Raw genomic sequence first — 22,348 nt, forward strand, 5'->3', positions numbered from 1 at the left:
ACTGTGTGTTTGAAAGAATGAGGATAGACCTTCACAACAAACATAAAACAGGTGTCAAGTGGAACATCAGAGATAGCAGGTGTCAAACTTAGCACTTAAGGAACTCGGACGTTTCGCACTTACTACCCTAACATCACGCTGGCTAAAGTGACGGCGGCCGGGGCCACTTCCTCCACAGCTGCCCGAGTCCAGGTGGGAATGCGGAGTTTGGAGGAGACGGTTTCAGACCAGAAGGAGGCGCCCGCCTGGCCGGTCAGTGGCAAGGGCAGGGCCAGCCTCAACCACAGGGGACCTACCAGTTTCCATCGCTGCTCGGGGATGGCGCTGATGTCCACGGGGTGGCGCTCAATCACGTTCAGGAACCGGGCCTCGGGGACAGCGATGGCGCAGATCACGTGGATCCACCTGGGAGGGTGGGGTGGGGGTGGGCGTCACAGGTGCGCCTCTCACAGCTCGTCACAGAGAGGAGGGGCCGGACGGGCAGGGTGGGGCCGGATGCAGTCATTGGCTCTGTCAGGACTTAAGGGACCTTAGGGGTCAGTCCCAAAACACTTGCTCCTCCTCATGCCCACCCCCACCTGCAACAGGGGCAGCTTCGCACACGGGGGGTGGGACTGGGGGGTGTGTAGGATACAACAACTTGTGGGGGGGCCCCAGTCACACCCCAGAGAATCTGCCCCCATCCCATGCGCTAGTGCCAATCACCTCCTCTCGGTGGTCATCTGCAGCGCTCCTCCCCGCAGGTTGCACAGGCAGCACTCCTGTGGGGCCAGACAGTGCCGCGTGAGGGGGCCGGGGCAGGGTCCCCACCACACTGCTCAGGGCCTGAGCCGCCAGCCGACCTCCACCCAAGACCCCCACCCAAGGCCCTTACATTTCACCCTAGCGGCCATGTGGTGACAGGCAGGAGTCCGCCAGGCTCCACCCCCTCAGTGCGGAGGGGATGGAGCAGCGGCCCAGGGAGGCGAGGCCATGGCCAGAGTCACCCAAGGGATGGGGGCCTGGCCCAGCCTCTCAGAGCCCCCCCCCCCCTACTGCGGGGAGCGAGTTACCGCAGTCCAGGCGTGGGCCGCACACCGGGAACACGTCCAGCCTTCATTGACCAGCTCGGGGCGGATGCCGTAGCAACCTGGAAGGCAGTGGGGTGTCTGAGGCTCAGGCTCTGCCACAGCCGCATGTTGGGGGAGCGGGCCCTCCCAGAATTCAGCTGTGGCATTTAGGGCAACTGCTATCACCATCCCCCTTCCCTCAATCCAGGCCACTGCGCACAGCCAGAGAAAGGCCTAGAAGCGGCTTGTTTGGAACGAGGCTTGTTTGGAACGAGGACCAGAGGGCCCCTGCTGGGCCTGCCTCACTCCGCTGGTGGCAGCTCCCTCCCGCTGCCTGTCTGGGGCCTGCGCCCCAGCAGCAGATCCTCCCCACAAGGCTCTGAATGGAGCCCCTAGTTTGGGAAAGGAGAAGGAACCAAAAGAGGGGTCAGAGGGCAGAGTCACACCCCCAGATGACCCCAAGGGGCTCTGCCTCCCCTGGGGTCACCACCGGCACCACGGATGGGGCTTGGCAGGGGCCGGCTGGGGCCCCTGTCTCAAACCCAGACACAGCAAGGCATGGCCAACAGGCTCCGGGCCAGAGATAAAACCTTCTCTGGGGCAGCCTACGGGGGGAGGGCTGGACAGAGATCTATGGCTGCCTCCCTGGGCCAAGGAGCCCAGAAAATTAAACGTCTCCAGAAAGCTTCCTCCTGTCCTGCAAGTCCAATCTCACGTTCACTCCCACCCCGACACCGAGGAAGGGGCAGACATCCATTTTCCTGTCTGTGCCCACATTAAGCTTCCAGGCTCGGGGGGAGGGTGGTGGCTGAGAGCAGAGATAAATCAGACGCCCTGACCACTCTGAGGTCCCAGCTTGGGCCTCAGGCTGCAGCTTCCACAGTGTCCCGGGCCCCGACTGGCGCCCGGTCTCTCCCGCTGCGTCCCAGCCCCGGGGGAAGGGTGAGAACTGTCCAGGGATGAGGACAGGGACACCTGCCCCCACTGAAGGCAAAGGGAGAGATCAAAGGGGACAATCTGCAGGAAGACAGAATGAGTCTCCTCTCGGCCATCCATAAGGTGAGCTCCCGGGCATGAGCGACAAGGCAGGAAGAGAAGCTGCCCCGGGATAAAGCTTCCCCCAACACAGGGCCACACCCTGGGGCTGCCTGGCACCTCCTGGGCACTGAGGGTGGCAGGGGCTGTGCCCCTCCCAGGCTGGTGAGGGGCCACCCAGGCCCTGCAACCCAGAGTGGCCGTGCTGTCCTCTGAGTGAGCCTGGCCCGAGGGCAGGGGCGACCCTGCTCTAGGTGGTGAGACCCAAGCCCACCAGCCCCGTTACAGGAAGGATGTGAAAGTCAGAAATTGCAGGAAACTGCCAAGGGAGGCCCTGCCCAGGGTCCCGTGACAGCCCCCAACAGCAGCCCAGGGGAAGGGGCTGGTCAGCCTCCAAGCCCCTGGCACCTCCCGGGCCCTCGGCACGAGGCACTCACTGGCGTGGACCTGCAGGCAGCACTTGGCGCACGCGATCAGCGGGCTGGTCCCGTCCTCGCCGATGTAGGAGTTGGCGGGCAGTGGCTCTGTGTTCTCGCCGCCGGAGGTGAAGCACATCTCGGGGATCAGCGGCCGGGTCTTCTGGCCACTCTTGGAAGGTGGCGCAGCCGAGGAGCCCTCCCCCAGCGAGGCCTGGGGCGCCTCCTTCTCGGTCTGCAGAGACTGCGGGACGGGGCGGCCTCAGCAGGGAGCCCAGCGTGGTGGACACTCGGAGGAGACCTGAGTCCGGGCGTCCCCCCCAGGCTCCAAGGTGGCCTCAGTGGGGGTGACACCTGACAGACACTGTCAAACCCGGCCAGGAGCCCAGGGCCACCTGGCCCTGCTGTGGTTCCCACAGCAAACCGGTTCCCCAGCTCTCGGCAGACCCTGCTCGGGGTTCTCTTCAGGCAAAGCGGCAGCCCCTGCAGAGCCAGCCCGGGGCGGGTCCCCACGCCCAGGGCCCGCGGCAGCTCACCTGGCTGTAGGGATAGAAGAGGGTGCAGACGGCGCAGTAGGGCTCCGTCAGGGCGGCCACTGCATTGAACTTCCTCTCGGCCTGGAAGCTGCCCGCCTTGTTCTTCCACTGCAGGGACAGCAGGGACCTCAAGGCCTCGGGGTCACTCATGTCCTCCTCCCCGGAGAAGGGGAATGCTTCTAAAATAAGGCAGGCAGGGGGAAAAGCACATCCAAGAATCACCCAGAAGGTCTGAGGGGCTCTCCACGGCGCCCACCATGGCTGGCACCGCGATGTGTGTGTTTCCATAAACGGGTAGGGACGCTCCTGCCTTGCTCCCAGTGCCACCTCTGCGCCCCCACCCCGACCATCTATTCCTCCCCATGTATTTGGAGCTGCCCTGCGCTCAGGGCCTTCCCAGCCAAGGACCTGCTACGACTCCGTGCCCTGCCCCGCCCCGCCGGTCTGTGCGTGGGTTGACAGCCATCGCCGAGATGCAGGGACCTCGGCCTCCTTCCTCGCCTCTGCCCAGGCCAGCCCACCAGTGAGCACGTGAGCTCAGCAGACCCCCCGAGCTCTAGGGAGCCAGAGCAGTGTCGGGGGAGACAGCCGCATCACCCCGAGGCTCGTGGGGAGAGGCAGTCACATAGGTCTCAACCTGCTGGTGGACACTCTGCCTGTGAGGAACCGCGGTGGCCTCTCTTACCCGCCTGTTGCTTGTCCCCAGCTGGACTCTGACAGCCTCCATTACCAGCCACCATGCCCCAATCTCCCCATGTCCCCTCCCTGCGTCTCCTATGGACACAACCCAGGGGTGCTGTCCCCAGCAAGGTGGGTGCTTGTTCCTGCGGCCCAACCCTCACTCCAGGGAGGTCGGCACAGCCTGACTCGGGAAGGTCCCAAGCAGCCCCAGGCCACCAGGGGGTGAGGACAGAACTGTCGGCCTCCTTTCGCCACAGAGAGCCCAGGATGCACACTGGGTCTTGGGGCCATGGCGGCCTCACAAGCAAATGCTCTGGCCTCACTGAAGGGACACATCAGAGCCCCCGGGAAAGGAGCCCCAGCTGTCTAAGGCCCCCCAAGGCAGCCTGCTGGATCCCACCACCCCCGGGAGCTCTGGCTGGTGATCCAGGCACGCCCAGCACCCGCCTCTCCCCACCCTGCAAATTAGATTCAGGATGAAGAAGCATCCAGACAATTTTCCAATTCTATGCGTGTCTCCAGCAAGAGTCTGAAGCGGAAGATGAAAAATTGGTTTAGCAGGATTTTTGCACACAGAACAGCGAGTCTCAGCTGAGTGTTAAACAGAAGATTCTCTGTCCCCTCCCCTCCCATGTGAGCTGAGCCACAGGCTTTTGTTCCAACCTCTCCAAGGCCCCCGTGGCTGTGCTCAGCCCTGGGAAGCGGCTTCCAGCAGGGGCACGTCTCCCCAGCCCTGCGGGAACCACCCCCGCGGGCAGCCTGGCCAGCAGGTCACAGCCAGGAGTGTCTCTGATGACAGCCCCTGCCTGGGTGACCACCTGCCTGGGGAACCCAGGGTGGAAGAGACGGTTTTCCTCTAGTCACATGACCTGAACAAGCGGGCTGTTCCTATTAGCGGGCATGGTGGTGCACCCGTTTCTACTGGAAACCAGCTTGGAAGGTAGATGGGAACATATGCCAGCCCTGCCTTCAAGCTCTCAGGCCCCACCTAGCTCTGACCTTTGAACTGAGCCCATTTCTGAAACCTCCACCTATCGAGGTGGCTGAACACCTCCTCCCACTGCTCACACTGGCCATTCTGCCTGACACGTGGCCCCACCACGTACAGGGAGCCATGCTCTAGAACATTCTGGAAGACTGAGCAGTGGCAGGCATACAAGCAGATGCCACAGCTGGGGCAGGGGCAGGAGGGAGGCGGGGGCCCTGGGTGCCAGGCCTGGAGGGAGGGGCTCAAGGGTCTGCACAGAGCCTGACTGTGAGCTGCCTGTGCCTGGGGGCCACAGGTGACACCAACCACCCCACAGCCACAATGACCACAACCCCGGCCCTGACGCCGCTACACTCGCAGACAGCTGGCAGTAGGCCGTGCGATTTACAGGCCTCAGCTCCGTGGATCCCCCCAACCAGAGGACCCGGAATCCTCGATCTACAGACAAGGAAACCGAGTCACAGGAGGGTAAGTGGCACCCGCGGTCCTGGGCTCCAGGCACCGTGCAGCCTGCCCCTCGCGGGCCATGCTCAGCGTTCCACCCCTAGGCCTAGCACAGCAGGCGCCCAAGGCAGGAAGCAGAGTGCGGGCTGCTGGGGGGTGGGAACCTGCAGAGGTTCTAGGGGGCAGAGAAGGAGCCGTGGATGGCGAATGGCCAGTGTTGGGGGCTCCATGGGCTGGGCTGGGGAGGGGCCCTGGGTAGGGCCCGGCTTACCCTCATCGCTCGAGGCCTCCTGCTTGACCACCGACAGCGGGGAGCGCGTGGGGGGCCGGCCCAGGGGGTGGCGCCGGCTCTTCTTGATCTCCATCTTCAGCTTGGAAAAGGTGGGCAATGCCTGGAACCAAGACCGCCATGAGGTTCCTGCTCCCAGAGCCCGGGGCAGAGTTTGCTCAGCGACAAGAGGTTCCTCGGTGCCTGAGCTTCCTCAGCTGGGCAGGAGGGTCCCCAGCAAGGGATGACAGGGCCACCCTGTTTTCTAAACCACCACCTGCCCTGTGAGAAGAGCTACGGGCTCCATTTTGGGTAAGCAGGCCAGCAAGGGCCCCTTCCTGGCTGGGCCCACCCCACCGGCACCCGTGACGCCCACCCACAATCGTACCCCTCCGGCCCACCTGCACCTCTCCAGCCCGGGCCTTGGTGTCTGAGTGGCCTGCCCCGCTGTCCTCCGGCCCTGCCAGCTCCATGGGGGAGGCCTGCTCCTTCCAGGCAGGGCCCTTCTGGGAGAAGTGCTCGGAGGCCTGCTGGCAGGACACACGGTCCTGGTCAGACGCTGCCTTGCCGGGCCTGGGCACCACGTACAACATGGGGATGATGGGCCGCGGCCTGGCCTCGAGCTCCTCGCTGGGCACCTCAGGGGGCACGACATTGAGGGGCACCGGTGGGGGGCTCTCCTCAGTGGCTGCCGAGCCTGGGCCCAGCACAGGGGGCTCCAGTGGCAGTGGCAGCCGCAGCACGTCCTCGGTGGGGAAGGGGGTGGGCAGGGGCGGTGGCAGCTGCAGGGGCAGTGGGCCGTAGCTCTTCTTCTTCCGGTCGCTTTTGGCCTTGGCTGGCCGCAGCTTGCCCCTGCCATCCTCTGTGGGGAGAGGGGAGAGCAGTCAGGGCCGGAGCCGGGTCACCCACGAGGCCTGGGAGTCACCCGGGCTCGGCTGGGGGTCACCTGCTCCCTGGAAGCCCCCACCGGGGCAGGACTTGGCTGGAATGGCCAAGGGCCCCCTCCGGCCCACAGGGGCCTCCCCCAGACACAGGGAGGGCAAAGAACACGGGCTTCGGGCCAGTGCACATCGCTGCAGGGTCGCCCTGCCAGGCAGCTGGCCCCCCAGGGCCTCTGTTCCTGGTCAGCCCCTGAGCCTGGAAGCAGCGTCCAGCCCACAGGCCTGAGAGAGCCAACAGGACGACACACTAAAGGCGCCTCTGGGATCACACTGGGCGCAGAAGGCGGATGTCAAGAGCCAGCTGGGAAGGGGGCTTGTGTCTCATGGGCTCCTCCCGGGTGGCCGCACCCAACGTCACTCCTGGGCTGGTTGCCAGGGGAGAAGCAGCATTTGTTTTCTTTCCATGTATCTGAATTTTGTATATTTCTACCATTAGTACACATAGAACCTGTAGAACTTTTCAAAAGCAAAACTTCAAACAAAGAACCACAAAGGAGAGGCTGTCACTTGAGCGGAACAGAAGGGCCAGATGGGCCTGTGGGGCCCCTGGGGCCCCCCTGCCCTCCAGAACAATGGCGTAGGAGGCTCACGCAGGTGGTGACCCTCTGAGGGCTGCTGAGCTGAGGATGAGGTGTGGCTTGGCACTGTGACCCCTCACGGAGGACCAGCCTGCCCACCCCCTGCCCTGCAGGCCCTGGAACACAGTGAGGCTGGAGCCCTGACCTGGCGCCATGCCCTCACATCTCCAGGTCCTGGGGTGTGGGGTATCGCACAAAGGGGGACAGTGGCTGATCACCAGACCCTACCATCCCGGTCTGTCAGAGACCGGGGTCCCAGTGCTAAAACTGGAAGGTCCCGGGCAAACCTGCTGACACTTCACCACCTCTGCCTCCCCCATCCAGGCTGGAAAAACAAGAAAAAAAGCAAGGGAAAGGAATCTGTCTCCTTCCACACTAAATCGGGCACGAAGTGAGGCTTCATGGGGTCTGTTTGAACACAGCGTCCACAATTTTCCTCTCTCTAAAACCCTGTCATGCACAGCCCTTGCTCTGCAGCCAAGACACCAGTGCCAGGACCAGCGGGGACCCGGCAGCCCTGGGGCCACCTCCCGGGGTGTGTGGACCCTTCGGTCTCAGCTGGGGCTTTAAAGAGGACAGTGAGCGACCAGTCCAGGCCCTCACGTGCGCACGGTGGCAGGAAGGAGGCGGCCATTGGTCTGTACTTCCACTCCCACCCCCATCACCCACTACACTACCGATCTCTCCCGGCCCCACAGCTGCCAAATTCAAGCACTTGCTTCCGAGACACGAGGCCAGGGCCGCGGGAGCCACCTCTAGAACTGTCATTTACCCCACACAGCCCGCACTCAGCCCACCTGGCCTGCCTGCTGCAGCGTGCAATGCTTCTCAGTATTTTGTAGGCCCCAGGGCACGTGTGGTGTAGACACGGGGCCTACAGGATCAGAGTCCTATGGACACCCACACGTGCCCTGCACCACGACGGGCAGCCCCGCTGGACAGCTGTTGCTCCCGCTGCCAGAGCGTGCACAGTCCCTGCCATGGCTGAGTCATGTGCCCCCCCGCCCCCCATTCTTATGCTGCAGTCCTAACTCCCGGACTCAGAATGTGGCCTCATTTGGAAATAGCATCACTGCAGGTGTAAATTAGTTAAGATGAGGTCATCAGGGTGGGCCCTAATCCAACATGACTGATGTGCTTATGAAAGGGGACATTTGGGCACAGACAGGCACACACGGAGAATGCTGCAGGACCATGAAGACATCATCTGAGAGCCCAGGAGAGGGGCTGGGGACAGAGTTCCCCAAAGTCCTCAGACAGGGCCAGCCCTGCCGACACCCTTATCTCGAATTGCCAGCCTCCAGAACGGAGATGGGCCATTTCTGTCGTTTAAGCCTCCCAGTCTGTGGGACTTCACACAAGGTCATGTCTGAGAGCCACCGTAGGGTGCAGAGCGGGGTCCTTCAGGGCTCCCACCTGCAGAGCAGAGGAGGCTGCCAGCATCCTGCCCCTTTCCCACCTGTGGACGTCTGTGTGCCCACCACCGTTCCTGCCCTGAAGGGTCCTTGGTGCTGTGAGGGTCTCTCCAGGGCATGAGCCCCAGAGGGAACTCTGGGTGTGCAGTTTGCTAATGTTCCACTTCGCAAGATGAGGCCACATTGGTCTCCAAAGCAGGACCTGGACCAACTCAGGTCCCAGGCGGCGGCAGACAGGGCTGCCACCCACACAGGCATCGGTCACTGCTGGGCGGACTTTTCGATCCCTGGGGGCTGGAGAGTCCACAGCGCGTCTCGGAGCACTCTTGCGTGTGTGTCCCCGAGTACCGCAGGGTCTGCCTCTGTGTTTGCTCCTCTGTGGCCCGTGTCTCGCCGGGCCGGGCACCTCGCAGATCCCTAGTTCCTGGCCAGTGACAGGGGTGGCAGTCTCTTTCCCATCTGTCCGCTTAGCTCCCCACTTTCTCAGAGGTGCCCCTTGTGATAAACAGCTGTTCTTTATTTTAGAGTCGTCAAATTTGCCAATCATTACCTGTTTGTGCTTTTTTTTTCTTTTCTTTTTTTTTTTTTTTGAGAAAGAGTCTCACTCTGTTGCCCAGGCTAGACTGCCATGGCGTCAAGCTCACAGCAACCTCAAACTCCTGGGCTCAAGCAATCCTCCTGCCTCAGCCTCCCAGGTAACCGGGACTATAGGTATGAGCCACCATGCCTGGCTAATTTGTTTTTATATATATTTTTAGCTGTCCAGATCATTTCTTTCTATTTTTTTAGTAGAGACGGGGTCTCGCTCTTGCTCAGGCTGGTCTTGAACTCCTGACCTTGAGCGATCCTCCCACCTCGGTCTCCCAGAGTGTTAGGATTACAGGCGTGAGCCACCGCGCCCGGCCTGTTTGTGCTTTTTAATAAAAAATTACTCTAGCATAAGGTTATAAAGATGGTCTCCCACTTTGTGCTTATGCGGCTTTAAAGATCTGTTTTCCAACGCAAATTCTTAGGCCATGTGGCAGGCAGAGTAATGGCCCCCAAAGATGTCCACATCCTAATCCCGGAACCTGCAGATGTCACCTCACATGGCAGAAGGGACTCCGTAGGTGGGACTGTGTTAAGGACCCTGAGTGGGGGGATCATCCTGGGTTATCCTGGTGGCCCTGAGTCGAGGGACACGGGCAGTTGCTAGACACTGGGAAAGGTGGGTGGGGTCTCCCCATCACCCGCCAAGTCTCCCCTGCACCAGGGCCCCATTCCCAGACCCTTGATCCATCTTTGCTCAGGTCCTGCAGCTTGACGGCCGGTCTCCCTGGCAGGGCCGCCCTCTGTCCCTGGCCTTCACCCTGCACGTACGTCAGCTGTTTGGCCTCATCACCAACAGCCCCCAGGCCCCCCTGCTGGGTCCCGCGCAGGCTGCGGTGACTCGGGAGCAAACCGTGTCTCGATGTCCGGGAATTCTCCCAACACCTGGCATATCGCTCTACTTACTTAGCAATTCTTTCTGATCTACCGGAAGTCTCTAATTTTCTCTAAAAAGACCTTATTTTTTGGTTAGGTTGATTCCAAGGCATGTTATTTTGGGGTGACCATTATTGTAAGTGGCATCTCTTTGAAAGTCACGTCTTCTGTGAGTGGCTCACGCGTGAGACACAGTCTATTCACTGCACTCGATCCCTGGGTCACTCCGTGGCTCTGTCTACAGACCCATTCGCTGTTTCACGTAGATAATCACATCCACATGCAGATGCTGCCACAGCAACCGCCTGTGCTTCCCTGCGCTGCTGCACCCGGTTGGCAAACCCTCCTGCGTCACGCCGGACACAGCCTGAGTGAGCGGCTTGTCAGGGAGGAACTCACCCATGCGACTTCCTCTCCCCCCGCCCAGCACCTGTGGGTCTCCCTCGGGGACCATCACTCTTCCCACCGGAGGGACGCAGTCGCTCCCTGTCACCCTCAATGCCAGCCCCGTGTATGAAGGGCAGGTGGGGCACGTGCCTGCCTCCCCTGAGCACTGTGGGGGTAGTGACTTTGTCTTCACAGCCCCAGAGCCCCGCAGGTGACGCTCGGCAGGTAGGAGGGACCTGTACGTTTGTCAGCAGCTCCACGGCCGGGTCTCTGACTGTCCCCATGGACACGCATTCCCCTTGGAAGCCGCAAAGTCTTGGCCACCGGCACATCCTGATGTACTAGCAGCTCTGAGGCAGACAGGTCACGGTGGGCTCACAAAGAGGGAAACTGAGGACCAAGCAGGCCCCTCTGGTGAAATACAATGCCTGTGACCTGGGCTTGAGGCCTCATAGCCGGGGGCAGCCCACGTGCCTCCTGCGCCCTCCTGGGAAGGGCTCGTGTCCCCTGGGGAGCAGCTACTGTGTGCAAACCTGTGAGAAGCTAAAGCTATAAATTAGGAAAAGGAAACCCAGTCACAGAAAACAAAGAAATACTGCACGACATCGGCGTGGGAGCCTCACACACTCACAGATGAACATGACACAGCCAAAAGGTCCCCCACAGTGTCGAGGGGACATTTCTGAGGCTCCCACTCTCCGCAGGGCTCCTGGGTCACACTCCCTGAGACCACGGCCTGGGAAGGACAGCCCAGGGCCTCTGCTCAGAGGGACTGTCGCCACTGCAGCCTGTCCTGGCGTCTGCACCGCAGGCAGCAGGCGGTTCTCTCGCGGGACTTCTGCCCTCAAATCTGGGGCAGAGGCGGTTCTCTCGTGAGACCTCTGCCCTCAAATCTGGGGCAGAGGCGGTTCTCTCGTGAGACCTCTGCCCTCAAATCTGGGGCAGAGGCGTCTCTCACGGGGTTCACCACAGTGTCCATTGACACCCGCCCTGGCAAGAAAGAAAGGACTGGATCCTTAAGCAGCTGGGACTGTGCCGCAGCAGGTGCTGGCTCTCTCCAGGTGACACCACCTAGGGCAGGGAAGTCGCCAGGCCCGGCCCAGCTAGGACTGACCTTCTGTGCCCTCGGCCTCCCGGCCATGTGGCCCCGGCTGTGGCTCCTCCTCGTCTTCCTCGGGGTCAGCCTCCGGCCCGGCCTCCTCCTTCACGCAGCCCCCAGCCTCCTCCAGGAGGCCCAGCCCAGCAGCACCCTCCCCGGGGGACTTGGGGTCTTCGGGCTTGGGCTTCTTGGGCTGGCTCCGCTTCCGGTGAGACCTGGAGAGGGAGAGTCATCAGGCAGGAGGGGGACGAAGGGCAGGAGCCCCTGTCTGTGCGCGGCCGTGGGTGGGCAGAGGGAGCCCTGGGTGGGGTTTGCTCTTGGGGACAGGCCGGGCTGTGGAGGGAGGAGAGACCCAAGGGGAGGGGGCGACGGGAACGGTGGAGGGTGTCAAGCGGGGGACGCTGATGACAGCTGAGATGGGAAGCCGACTGACACCAGATGGGATGGCAGGCGGGATCGGGCCGCAGGACCCAGTATGCGGCGGGGCGGAGACACGCGAGTGTGACTCCAGGGAAACAGCAGCTCATGGAAAATGCCTGGACGACAAACAGAACAAAAAGACACTTACGACAGCCCCGGCTTTCTGGTCTGCTCTTTCTTCCTCTCTAGACTGGGTTTTCTCTCCTCCTCAGTCTTTCTCCAGTGTCTGTTTTCCTTCAGACTAATTTGTCTAGAATGTAAATTTTAGGGGGTTTTTCTCAAGAACTTCTGCTCACCTCGGGCGCCTGGCTGTGTCCCTGCTCCCGGTCCTCTGTCTACAGCCCTGAAGGCTCCAGGCCCGCTGCGGCCCCTCTGACCTGTGCCAGCCCTGGGGCCTGCAAGGCGCCACCTCTGCACCCATGACCAGGATCTGCTCATGGGCACAGCCTAGGCACAGGGAAGTGCCACGACTGTGGGGGGAGGGGTGGCCAGCCAGCCCCAAGTGAGGACGTCAGCAGGAGGCCTGCAGGCCTGGCTTAGCTACGACTCACTGGCAGAAACAAGGACAGCGTGAGAAAGGGAGACAGGAAGTGATGAACGGTGTCAGCCTGCGGCCCAGTGGCCAGGGCGTCCCTAACCGGTCCCCACCCCCTGCACGAGCTCGAGCCTCACAGCCCAGCTCTGCACTGGTCTCTCTCTCCTTCCTGAATTAAGGTCCAGCCACGTCATACCCCTTGGCAGACAAGCAGGCCTGGTAGCATCAGTGCAGCTTCCTGTGTCCCTTCCTATGTCCCCTGGCCCCGCGGGCTCAGACTTGGACAGCTCAACCCCACGGGAGCCCTGTGGCAATGGTACCGCCAAGGACCAAGCAGTCCCCAAAGCAGGCCGGGTCATCTGAGGGAGTGAGGGGCCCTGGGGGCCCCCAGGGCTTCTTTCACCAGGACCCTCACCCCCACCTGCGCCAGGCCGTCACACAGCAGCCTGTGGCCCCTGCTCCCCCAGGACACTGGACCTGGCCCCTGTCCAGCCCTACTCCCACTGGCTCCCGGGCACATCCTCGGGGAAGCCTTCCAGGACCACTCCTTTCTACTGTCCCCAGGACACGAGTCACTGCCGGGACCCTTGTTCCTCCGCTGCCTAACTCACTAGAGTCAGCGCCCCCCGATGTGCGCAGCATGGCCCGCCACGAGATGACGCAGGGCAGAAAGCAGGGGGTGGGGAGGCATGGCATCACACAAGCATGTGCACACGAGGTCAAGGCGGGGAGGGCTGGACAGGGCAGGGGACAGGCAGGGACATGGGGTCGGGGTCGAAGGAGGTGGTGAGGGGGACACGGGAACTGCTCCTGCCTCCCAGGGAGTGGGCGGGCAGCCCTGGGCTTTGCGCGGGGCTCTGGGAAATGCCAGGTGCCCGTCCCTGCTTGGAGATGTCAGGTTCGGGTGGGAAGCTTCGAGACCAGGGACTGAGGTGCAGCTGGCTTCTGACACCACCTGCCACCGCAGGAGGCAGCTCTCCCACACAGGCCGCACCCTAGACCAGGCAGCAGCCACACAAGGCGCCTCCCACACCTACTCACCTGCCTTGGCTTCCCGCAGCTGCCCCTGGCTCCTCAGCCCCCTCCTCTAGCCCTGTTGTGCCCCCGACCTCAAGAACCAGCCCTGGAGGCCACTTCTGCCCCACCCCCACAGCCACCAAGGGGTGTCCCCATGCCCGTGAGCCACACCCTGACTGCCCTGAGAGCCCCAGGCCTGCCCCGGCCCCGCATCCTAATGGTTCTGGTTTCCTCTGCGACTTTCCAGCACAGATGCTGAGGGCCTGGCTGTCCTTGTCCACCTCCAGGCCATCCCTGTCCCTCTCTGGGTTAGATCTTGTTTCCTTAATCCTGCGGCTTTCTTGCTTTATGCCCTTGTTTAGCTAGAGCACATCCTCCAGTATCTTCCTGAGAAAGGAGGTAAAGTCCGTCCCTGTGCAACTAAAAAGATCTTTATTCCCTTCGCACGTTGCACTGGTGCTTTGGCTACATATATATCTCCGGAAGGAGGATTGTTCCTCTTATGACTTTTGAAGGCCTTGTTCTTTCATCTGTTAGCTTGAGCATTACGAATGTAGATCCGAAGCCAGTAGGAGTCCTCATTTTCTCTCACTCTGTCCCCAGGGAGAGTGTAATGTTGCGATCACAGCTCATGCAGCCTCCAACTCCTGGGCTCCAGCGATCCTCCTGTCTCAGCCTCCCGAGTAGCTGGAGCCACAGGCGAGTGCACCACCACCCCAGCTAATTTTTAGATTTCTTGTAGAGATGGGGCCTCACTATGTTGCCCAGGCTGGTCTCGAACTCCTGGCCTCAAATGATCCTCCTTCCTCAGCCTTCCAAAGCGCTGGGATCACAGGTGTGAGTCCCCACCTGGCCTGATTCCTTGTCCTTTATGCTGAATTATTTGTTCGCTCTGGAAGTTTTTGGCACATCCTGTTGAACCCGAGAGTTGAGATGTGCCATGGGTGATTTTCATCCTCCAGCCAGACTTAAACTTGGAAGTGGACAGTCTTTGGGTCCTAGGAAATTTTTCTTTTCCCTTTTTCTGAAACCCCTGTTCAGGGCTGTATTCCCGGGATGGAGCCTCCTGCTCCCTGGCTCCATCCTCCCGTCCACGCTCCCGGGGAGGCTCCTCCAGCCACCTTGCATATCGCTGAGTGCCCAGTCCCCTCACCCAAGAGCTGTCTCTTCCCCAGCTTGTCTTCTCTACAGCGACAGGCTCGTCCTTCTTGAATGCAAAGCCATTGCCCACTCTGAGGACCGTTTCTAGGCTTCCTTGCTTGCTGCATTTTCTCCTTCCCTTTCTGTCTCCGACCGTGTCTTTCCCAGCGGCGTTTCCCCGGGTGTTTTGCGACCCCAGCAGTCTACTGTCGGTGGCTCGGGGCGTGTGAGCAGCACTGCAGAAGGCTGCACCCGGGTACCAGGGTCTGTAGCTCTGTTCCGCTGGGTCCTCCTCTTAGCTGGGAAGAGACCCTCTGCTGTCCTTTCTGGCCCTGGGGGTTGGGGCACATGGGCCTGGCAGCCAGGCCCCGACCACCCCACTTCAGGAAGGCACCCCCCTCCTGCCCAGAGCTGCCCACCACCTTCTGCTGCGAGACGGGTGACATTGGTGCAGGTGGGGACAGCCACAGTTGCAGGGGGGCTGAGGAAGGCCCCTGGGTCTGGCCGTCTTAGCATGTTTCCCTGCTTCCAGCCCGCCATAGCCCCCAGCCCAGAAGGTGCCCCTGTCTTGGTCGCTGGGCCTTTCCGGAGCCCCAGGCACAGCCCAGTCACTCCCGCTGGTAGCAGGTCTGAGGGTTCCTGTGTCGCCAAGTCAGTTACCACCTGCCCATCCTGCCCTTCTTTTCAAAGTCTGCTGCCGCTGCTCAGCTGCCACTGTCACTTTCTTGTCCTCTCTGCCACTGCTCGACCTCTTAGTGGAGTTTCGGGGAGGGTGGACAAGGACATGCACCTAATCCTCCAGGCTCCACTGGATGCCACTCGGGTAATTTACACAAACCAAATGCACTAATATTTTCAAGGTGGAAGCAGGTATCCCTCTGACCTCAGGTGGCAGTAGGCGGGGTGGACAGCCCTGGCCCTGTCTCTAAGGGCCACAGGTCCAGCACCCTCAGCACCAGGGTGGGCTGTCAGCTCTCAGCACCGACCACCGGCCCAGGGCTTCTCAGCCGCAGGGAGAGGTGGGGCTGTCCCAGCCCTGGCCCTGGGCTCGGGAGCAACTGCATGGCCATCCCCAGGCTGAGCCCTCGGTGCCAGGGCCTCCCCCGCTGGCCTCCCCCTCCTGGTATTCACTGCCCAAGACAAGGCTGTGCGTCGCTCAAAGAAGTTCACCTTTGGGAAATCGGAAAGCTGTTCTGGGGAAGACAGATGTAGGAGACACAGAGTCCCTGGGGCTGGCAGGTGACAGTGGTCACCCGGGCCTGTCCCCGTGTGCCAGGAGCCATGTCTGCAGGGGAAGGGCTCAGGAATGTTGTGGGGCCTGCGGCAGCCCTGACAAAATACAGCAGGGCTTTGGCCTGCACCGCAGACGTGCCAGGCAGCAGGGGCGGCAGCACCGAGCTCAGGGAATGGGAGGCAGGGGACAAGGCTGGGGCCCAGCCAGGCAGACAGCGCAGCAACAGGTGGGGGAGGCAAGTCTGAGGGTGGCCGGGTGGTGCTGGTGGGAGCCGCAGGACTGGGTGCAGCCATGTCAGGCTTGGTGACAGCTCCAGAGCCGCCTCCTCCACAGGCGGAGGGTGAGCGCTGCAGAGGCTGGGGTGGGACAGGCTCTGGGAGCGAGGATGAGCTCGCTTCCCCATCTCCTGCTGAGGCGGGGAGCGCAGATGTTCGGGGTTGTGCGGGGAGCAGCGCACACCTGCTGCAGCGGGTGGTACAGCAGCTCTCCTCAGAAGGAGCTGGGATGAAAAGACCGTCTGCATGGGGAGGAGCGTGGTTTGGGTACAAGCGAGCGAGAGACAGCAGCGGCCGGGCAGGGTGCCAGGCTGCACCGGAGCAGTGAGGGCCTAGGGTGCCCGGCACCATTCATCGTGGGGAAAAATACAAATAGCCACTAATGGAGGTCGGTGCGCCCAGCGAGGTTTAGTTACAGAAAATAAACCCACAGAAAGGCAGCAGGACGGAGCAGATCGTCTCCTCTGAGCTCTGGAGGTTGCGACAAAGCATCTGCCTCCCGGGGGAGCGGACGCCTGGCCCGGTCTCGTCCGGGAGGTGCCACCTCATGCATACAGGGGATCTTCCCACAGCTGCACGGAAGGGGAGAAGGCTAGACCCTCATGGGGCGAGGCTGTGGAGCCCACCCGGACATCATCCCTTGGTCTAAGGCAGGGGTTCCTAAGCAAGCGACGGTGGGTGACATCTGGGGACATCTGTGGTTGTCACACTGGGGGGTGCTCCTGGTCCAGGGAGACACAGTCAAATTCTCTCCCCCACCCAATCCAGTCCCAGCCAAGGACACTGGGGCAGTGTCCCCCAGGCCCCAAAATAAGCCCTCTGAAGCTCAGGGGAGCCCAGCTGAGGGGACAGAGACAGGCCACACGCAGAGGGTGTCAGGCGAGAGAATGGCCCAGCCAGCAGCACTTCTGAGATCCAGCCGCCCCCCAGGCAGAGGGAGGGGGCGCCAGGCTCCGGCTTTCAAACGTGAGTCACCAACCAGACTTTCCAGAAAAAAGCACCCCCATGACTTAAAAAAAATAAAAAGGGAATCGGCCTTGTTTTACATACTAAAGGCTTTAAAGAGAATTATATCCTTGGGAACACGACTCAATTTGTTATTCAGTCCCTCTGCCGGATCACTGCAGCTCCCTGGGATGGCAGCAAGGGCGGGAGGGAAGCAGGGATACTCCAGAAAGGAACAGTTTGTGACTCGGGGGCTTGTGGAGTGAGGGGTGGCCGGGCAGGGCGGCCGGCCCACAAGGACGTGGCTCCAGAGAGTCCACTTGCTGTGTTCAGAGACGGTTCCGGCAGCAGCGAGTGCGCGGCGGCTTCGGCTTCTCCTCCTGGCAGGCTCTGTAGACAGTCTCTAATTCCACTCCACTCCCGGAATGTAGCGCCTGTTTATTGGCAATCTGCTCTGTTGACCAATTAGCCTGAGCCACAATCAATTAGCCATTATGCAAATAGCACATCCTGCTGGGCGGAGGGTGCTTGGGCCCAGGAGGCCCGGCAGCCCCTGCAGAGCAGCCTCACCACGGTTGCTCCTGCTTCTCGGTTGCTCCTGCTTCTCGCTCGGGGCATGCAGGCTGCCAGAGCAACTTGAAAACACTCAGAGCTGATGGAACATTCTCCAAGAAGGGCCACGGCGGGGACAGCATGTGGGTGAGGCTGAGGCCACCCAGGATTCACGGACTCAGCCAGGTCAGGGAAGAAGGTTCTGAACTGAAGGTGACTTTTCACAGAAACCAGTTCTAAGGCCTGTTTCTGCAGAGGGTAGGAGGCATCGCCATGGAAATGAACTGGCCGGGCTGTCCCCCCAACCCTGCCCATCACCAGGTGGGACAGGATCGAGCCAGAAGTGGCTGAGTAGCTGCTCACAGGGAAGGGGGAGGCCGCCCCCCATGCCAGGGCCGCAATTTCCAGCCCAAACACCAGATCCACCGGTGGCCTAATTTGGTGCAGCCCACGAGCTGAGAATGGTGTTTACATTTTTAAATGGCTCAAAAAAGAAATATTGTCATATTGTATAGCACGTGAAAATGATATGAGATCCAAATTCCAGTGTCCATAAATAAAGTCTCATCGGGACATAGTCACATGCGCTGTCGTATTGAAGGCCTGTCGCCGTGTGCAGTGGCCTTGAGCTGTAGGGTCACAGTCAAGCAGTCGCGACAGAGACCGTCTGGCTTGCAGTCACCAGTGTCTCTCTGGCCCTTTCCGAGAAGAGTTGGCCAAGCCTGCTGTGCACCGGGCCTCCCAGTTCCGGCTCACACTCGGGGACTGTTGAAGGCTCCTTGGGCCCCAGCAGGAATGAACTCTTCCTCGGCTGTGTCCGAGAGCAGCTCAGAGCCCTGAAAGCCGGGGTGTTTCCCAGAGAAGGGGCCAGGGGAGACCCAGGCTCCAGAGGCTGCGGGAGCTGTTTTCAGCTGCCTGATGCCGTTTTGCTCCAGGTGCGAAGCCCACTTCCTCCTCAGCCAAGATGAGACCTGCCCCCTACGTCCCCATGGCCTTGGGTGGTCAGAGACCAGGAGGCTGCAATGCTGCTTCCTCCCCTCCCTCGCCAGGCACCAGATGGTGGGCGGGGGCTGGGCGGCTGCACGCAGGGGAACCTCCAGTTTGCAGTGAGGGACTCTGAGCTGGAGCAAGGGCGACCCCGCAGGGACGGGGCTCAGCAACCACCTCCAGGATCCAGCGAGCAGCAAGTTCACATTGCCCTAAGCAACCACAGACACGGGAGGGCAGGGACTCCACGGCCCACACCGATGAAGCGCTAGGCTCACCTGCTGCCCCGTGAGCCCTGGGGCGGCCCCTGCCATCTCTCAGAGCCAAGAGCAGAAACAGGGAGAGTGAGAGGGACGCGGTGTGCTGTCCCCAAGAGGAAACCGGGAGGCCCCGTGGGGTGTGACCTGCTCCTATCGCCATGGAAGGCTCAGGTCAAATGCCCCGGTGGCCCCAGGGACAACCTCCTGGAAAGTGGGCGGTAGGGAGTGCGGGGAGCCCACGTGTGTGGGCCACACAGACGCTGCCGCCTCGGGTAGTTGAGGCCTGAGGAGCACACTGAGCCCCAGAAGCAGGGACAGCCTCAGACGGAGGGGGCAGCACAGAGCTCCCCCCAGTGGGGAGTGGCCTGAGGGTGGACAGGCCTGAGCAGGGGTCACTCACTGTCGCCACTCAGGCCAGTCACAGCAGCAGCCACTCGGAGACTCACCTGCGGAGGAGCTTGGCCTTCAGCGAGGCCCGGGAGGCGCTCCAGGAGCTCAGCTCAGGGCTGGTGAGCGCCGTGGGCCGTGTGTGGTCGAGCACGGTGAAGTCCTTGCCCTGCTTCCACAGCTCGTAGCGCTCGGGCTGCAGGATGCGCACGAACACGTCCATGGAGATCTTCACCATGTCCTTCCGGCATGTGCACTGCAGGCAGGACACGGGCGCCCTGAGACTCTGGCAGCACGTGGCCAGGGCCCGGGCGCCAGTGCTAAGGACAGCGGCTGGACAGACCCTAGTCCTCCCACGCCTGTCCCGCCGCCGAGCTTCTCATTTCTAGAACTCCATCACGAGACAGGAAATGGCATCTGCTCTTCCCCAGGTAAAAGGTGAGGCTGCCAAGTATCCTTCCTCAAGCCCCGCGCTGGAGAGCCTAGAGGCCAGCGGGGCTGAGGTGCTGCTACCTTTGTCGCTTTGGACAAAAATATCCCTCGTCAGGAGCACAGGCCTCCTAGTACATAGAACGAGCACAGAAGATTTTACGACAGCAATTGGTCCAAGAGGGTTAGGAACAGGAAAAAGGTGGCAGTCCCCAAAAAGCTCAGAGAACACCCAAGCAAATACACACATGACCCCCTGGGGCCTTGCTGGGGGAGGGGCAACGCTGGCCTGGGGGCTCCGCACACATCTGGCGGCAGGGCAGGGCTTGAGGGAGACGAATGTTACAGAAGAAGAAGCTGAGGGTCTGGGAGGCCCAGTGACTCAGCGCTAAGAAAGGGTGCAGAAATGCTACATGCCACAGCGGGCACCACTGACCTCTTGCTGGAAGCAAACACATCCCGGACAGGACGGCCACTTGTGCTCAGGAACTTCAAGTAAGCGGCAAGCAAGTGGCGAGGACAGGCTAGAACAGAGTGCCCTCCTGCCCCTCCGTGCCCTGGGTGCCCCTCCCCCACACCACTCTTCTGGGGGCTCTGTCTCCACGTCACCTCTGTGTCACATCTGTGTCACAGTGGCCAGTGAGAAGGAGGCACTGCAGGTGACCTGGAGACACTCAACCCTTCAGGGACTCGGGGGCCAGAGAAGCTGGGGAGGAGGGGGAGACCCCAGACGCCCAAGCAGCTCTTCCTGCCACCAGCCCTCAGGCTGGGGGAGCTGGCCAGGCAGCCTGGTCTCTGCATCACCTGCAGCTGTTGTGTCTCAAAAGCATCACAGACGACGACGTGCAAACTTGGGGCTGTGCTGTGTGCTAATAAAACTTTACTGACAAACACAGGCACAGGCTGTAGTCTGGCTACTCCTCGCCTAGACTCTGGAGGGCAAAGCAGCCCCTGGAGCCTCCCCTGGGCTGTGTGGAAGCTCAGGGTGGAAGGTGCTCCCTTCTCTCTGAAAGAGGCTCAGTCCCCTCCCTCACGGGAGACACACCCAGGGACACAGGGACACCTGGACCGCCCACCACCCCCTGCAGCTCAGCCTCGGCAACCTACTTGGAACTTTCCGTCTCCCCATTAAATACACAGGCTTCGAAGCCCATTTCCAAAAAAACGTAGCTTAAAACCCTATGTTTCCGTTTTAGGGACCCAGCTCGCTGCCATTGCTGTGTTCTCAATGGAAACGCAGGAAACAGAAATGGAAAGACTCAGCTGAAGGCAACACGGACGCTACCTTGCCCCACAAGCCCTTCCGAACTCTCCCGGATTTGCTCTGGAAACACTGAAACATTTACGACCCCAGATCTGGCGCTGACGGGGGCGGCCACGGAAACCTCCTGTGGAATTTCCTGTCGCCCCCCCCCCACTGCCGCCCCCCATCCCAGGGGCAGCTGTGGAACCTTCTGCTGGATTCGGGCGCAGGGACTTGGGAACAGCAATAACCGACCACGCCGAGCAGGAGGGAATATTTATGGCCAAGCGGTTCCCAGCAAACTCAATTCACTTAATGAAAAACTGCGTAGGCGAGAGGCTGGCGGTGTGATTTGGCCGCAGAGTGGAGGCTGCACAGATGGTGCCCGTGTTTCAGATTCCTGGCCGGGCCTCGGCCTCCCCGGCGTCCCCATCAACAGCGGCTTAAGGGATTTGTATCGAGCAGCTTTGCAATTGCTTTTCCTTAAGTAATTAAAAAAAGCACCTGTGTGCGCCCGTGGCGGGGGGGGGACATGTAGACACGCTCCATGGAGCGCATCACCATGGCCTGGAACCGGGCCTGAGCCCCCTGGCCCAACCAAGGCTGGCCCGGTGACTGCCGTGTCCCGTGCCCAGGGCTGATCCGCCGGCCAGGACAAAGCTGCTGGTACCATTCGTCCATGGCGGCAGGTGCTGCGGGTCACCTGGCAAGGATGGTGGAGGCTGAGAACACTGGTGCCCTGGGCACAAGCCCCCCCCAAGCGGGGAGGCAGGTGCCTTGGGGCAGAGTTCTCAGGTGGCCTCTGCGCTGGCGCCCAGGGAGGGAAGCCAAGCGGGCCGCAAACCTCCCTATCCGCATCGTCTGCCACCCGCCCCTGTCCCGTTCCCCTAAGGACGCAGTTTTTGTGAGGATCTGCGGGAGTTACTGAAGTTTACAGCTCCTGCCTGCTCTCAATTCCTGCCCCCCAAATTAGCAGTCCCCCACCAGCACTCAGCAGAGATGGAGCACACTCTCCAGGGGCACTTTGGCCGTGTCATTAGTTTCTGATGGAGAAATCAGGCACAGGTGCGGGGAAAGGCGGTCTGAGTGGTCCCCTGAAGACCTGAGCACGCCCCAGGGCCCCGTGTACCACGGCGTGGCAGGCGGCACTCAGCCACCAGGACCGCATGGGCGGGGGCCCCAAGAGAGCCGGGCTGTGGCAAGAGGCCTACTCTAGTCCAGCAGGGGCAGGTGGCAGTGATGACCTCAGTGCTGAGCAGGCCTCCGGGGAGAGAGGCGGGAGCAGAGGCAGGAGGCGGGACGCAGGTGGGGTGCAGAGCATGTGATCTGGGCCCAGCGCCAGCCCCTACCGAGGGTCTTTGCTCCAAACGAGCCTGCCCTGTCCTTCCCTAGAGTTGGCCTCCCACCCACGTGGGGACCCACCCACCCCAGGTTCTCAGCCCCACGCAGTGACTCCCACCAGCTTCTTCCTGTTCCCGGGTGACGCAGTGGCTGGGCTGGGTGGGTGCCATCCCCCACCCGACACTGTGCAGACACGGGCTCACGAATGGCGCCTCACACTGCGCGTCAGTGCTGCTGCACCACCCTAATCAGTCAGCAGCGCTTCCGGCACGTAGGAGACAC

General features: G+C 61.5%; 1 protein-coding gene across 3 annotated transcripts in view; it reads right to left on the reverse strand.

Moving 5' to 3' along the window:
- The window catches only part of KDM4B (lysine demethylase 4B), a 131,674-nt gene that overhangs the window by 12,191 nt on the left and 97,135 nt on the right, over positions 1–22,348 (reverse strand). For 2 of the 3 annotated variants that reach the window (XR_006734636.1, XM_045549176.1), the window contains exons 10-19: positions 19,113–19,309; positions 11,870–11,971; positions 11,317–11,516; positions 5,819–6,279; positions 5,421–5,541; positions 3,037–3,215; positions 2,522–2,744; positions 1,053–1,129; positions 706–761; positions 297–405 (exon numbers count right to left, since the gene is read on the reverse strand). Coding sequence is in view for 2 of the 3 variants with exons in the window: in XM_045549176.1 (XP_045405132.1) it covers positions 297–405; positions 706–761; positions 1,053–1,129; positions 2,522–2,744; positions 3,037–3,215; positions 5,421–5,541; positions 5,819–6,279; positions 11,317–11,516; positions 11,870–11,971; positions 19,113–19,309 (1,725 nt within the window). In the remaining variant the exon portion in view is untranslated. The remainder of the gene's footprint in view (positions 1–296; positions 406–705; positions 762–1,052; positions 1,130–2,521; positions 2,745–3,036; positions 3,216–5,420; positions 5,542–5,818; positions 6,280–11,316; positions 11,517–11,869; positions 11,972–19,112; positions 19,310–22,348) is intronic. The other variant, XM_045549185.1, reaches the window with a different exon arrangement.

The sequence above is a fragment of the Lemur catta genome, chromosome 1, assembly GCF_020740605.2.
Source record: "Lemur catta isolate mLemCat1 chromosome 1, mLemCat1.pri, whole genome shotgun sequence".
NCBI lineage: Eukaryota > Metazoa > Chordata > Mammalia > Primates > Lemuridae > Lemur > Lemur catta.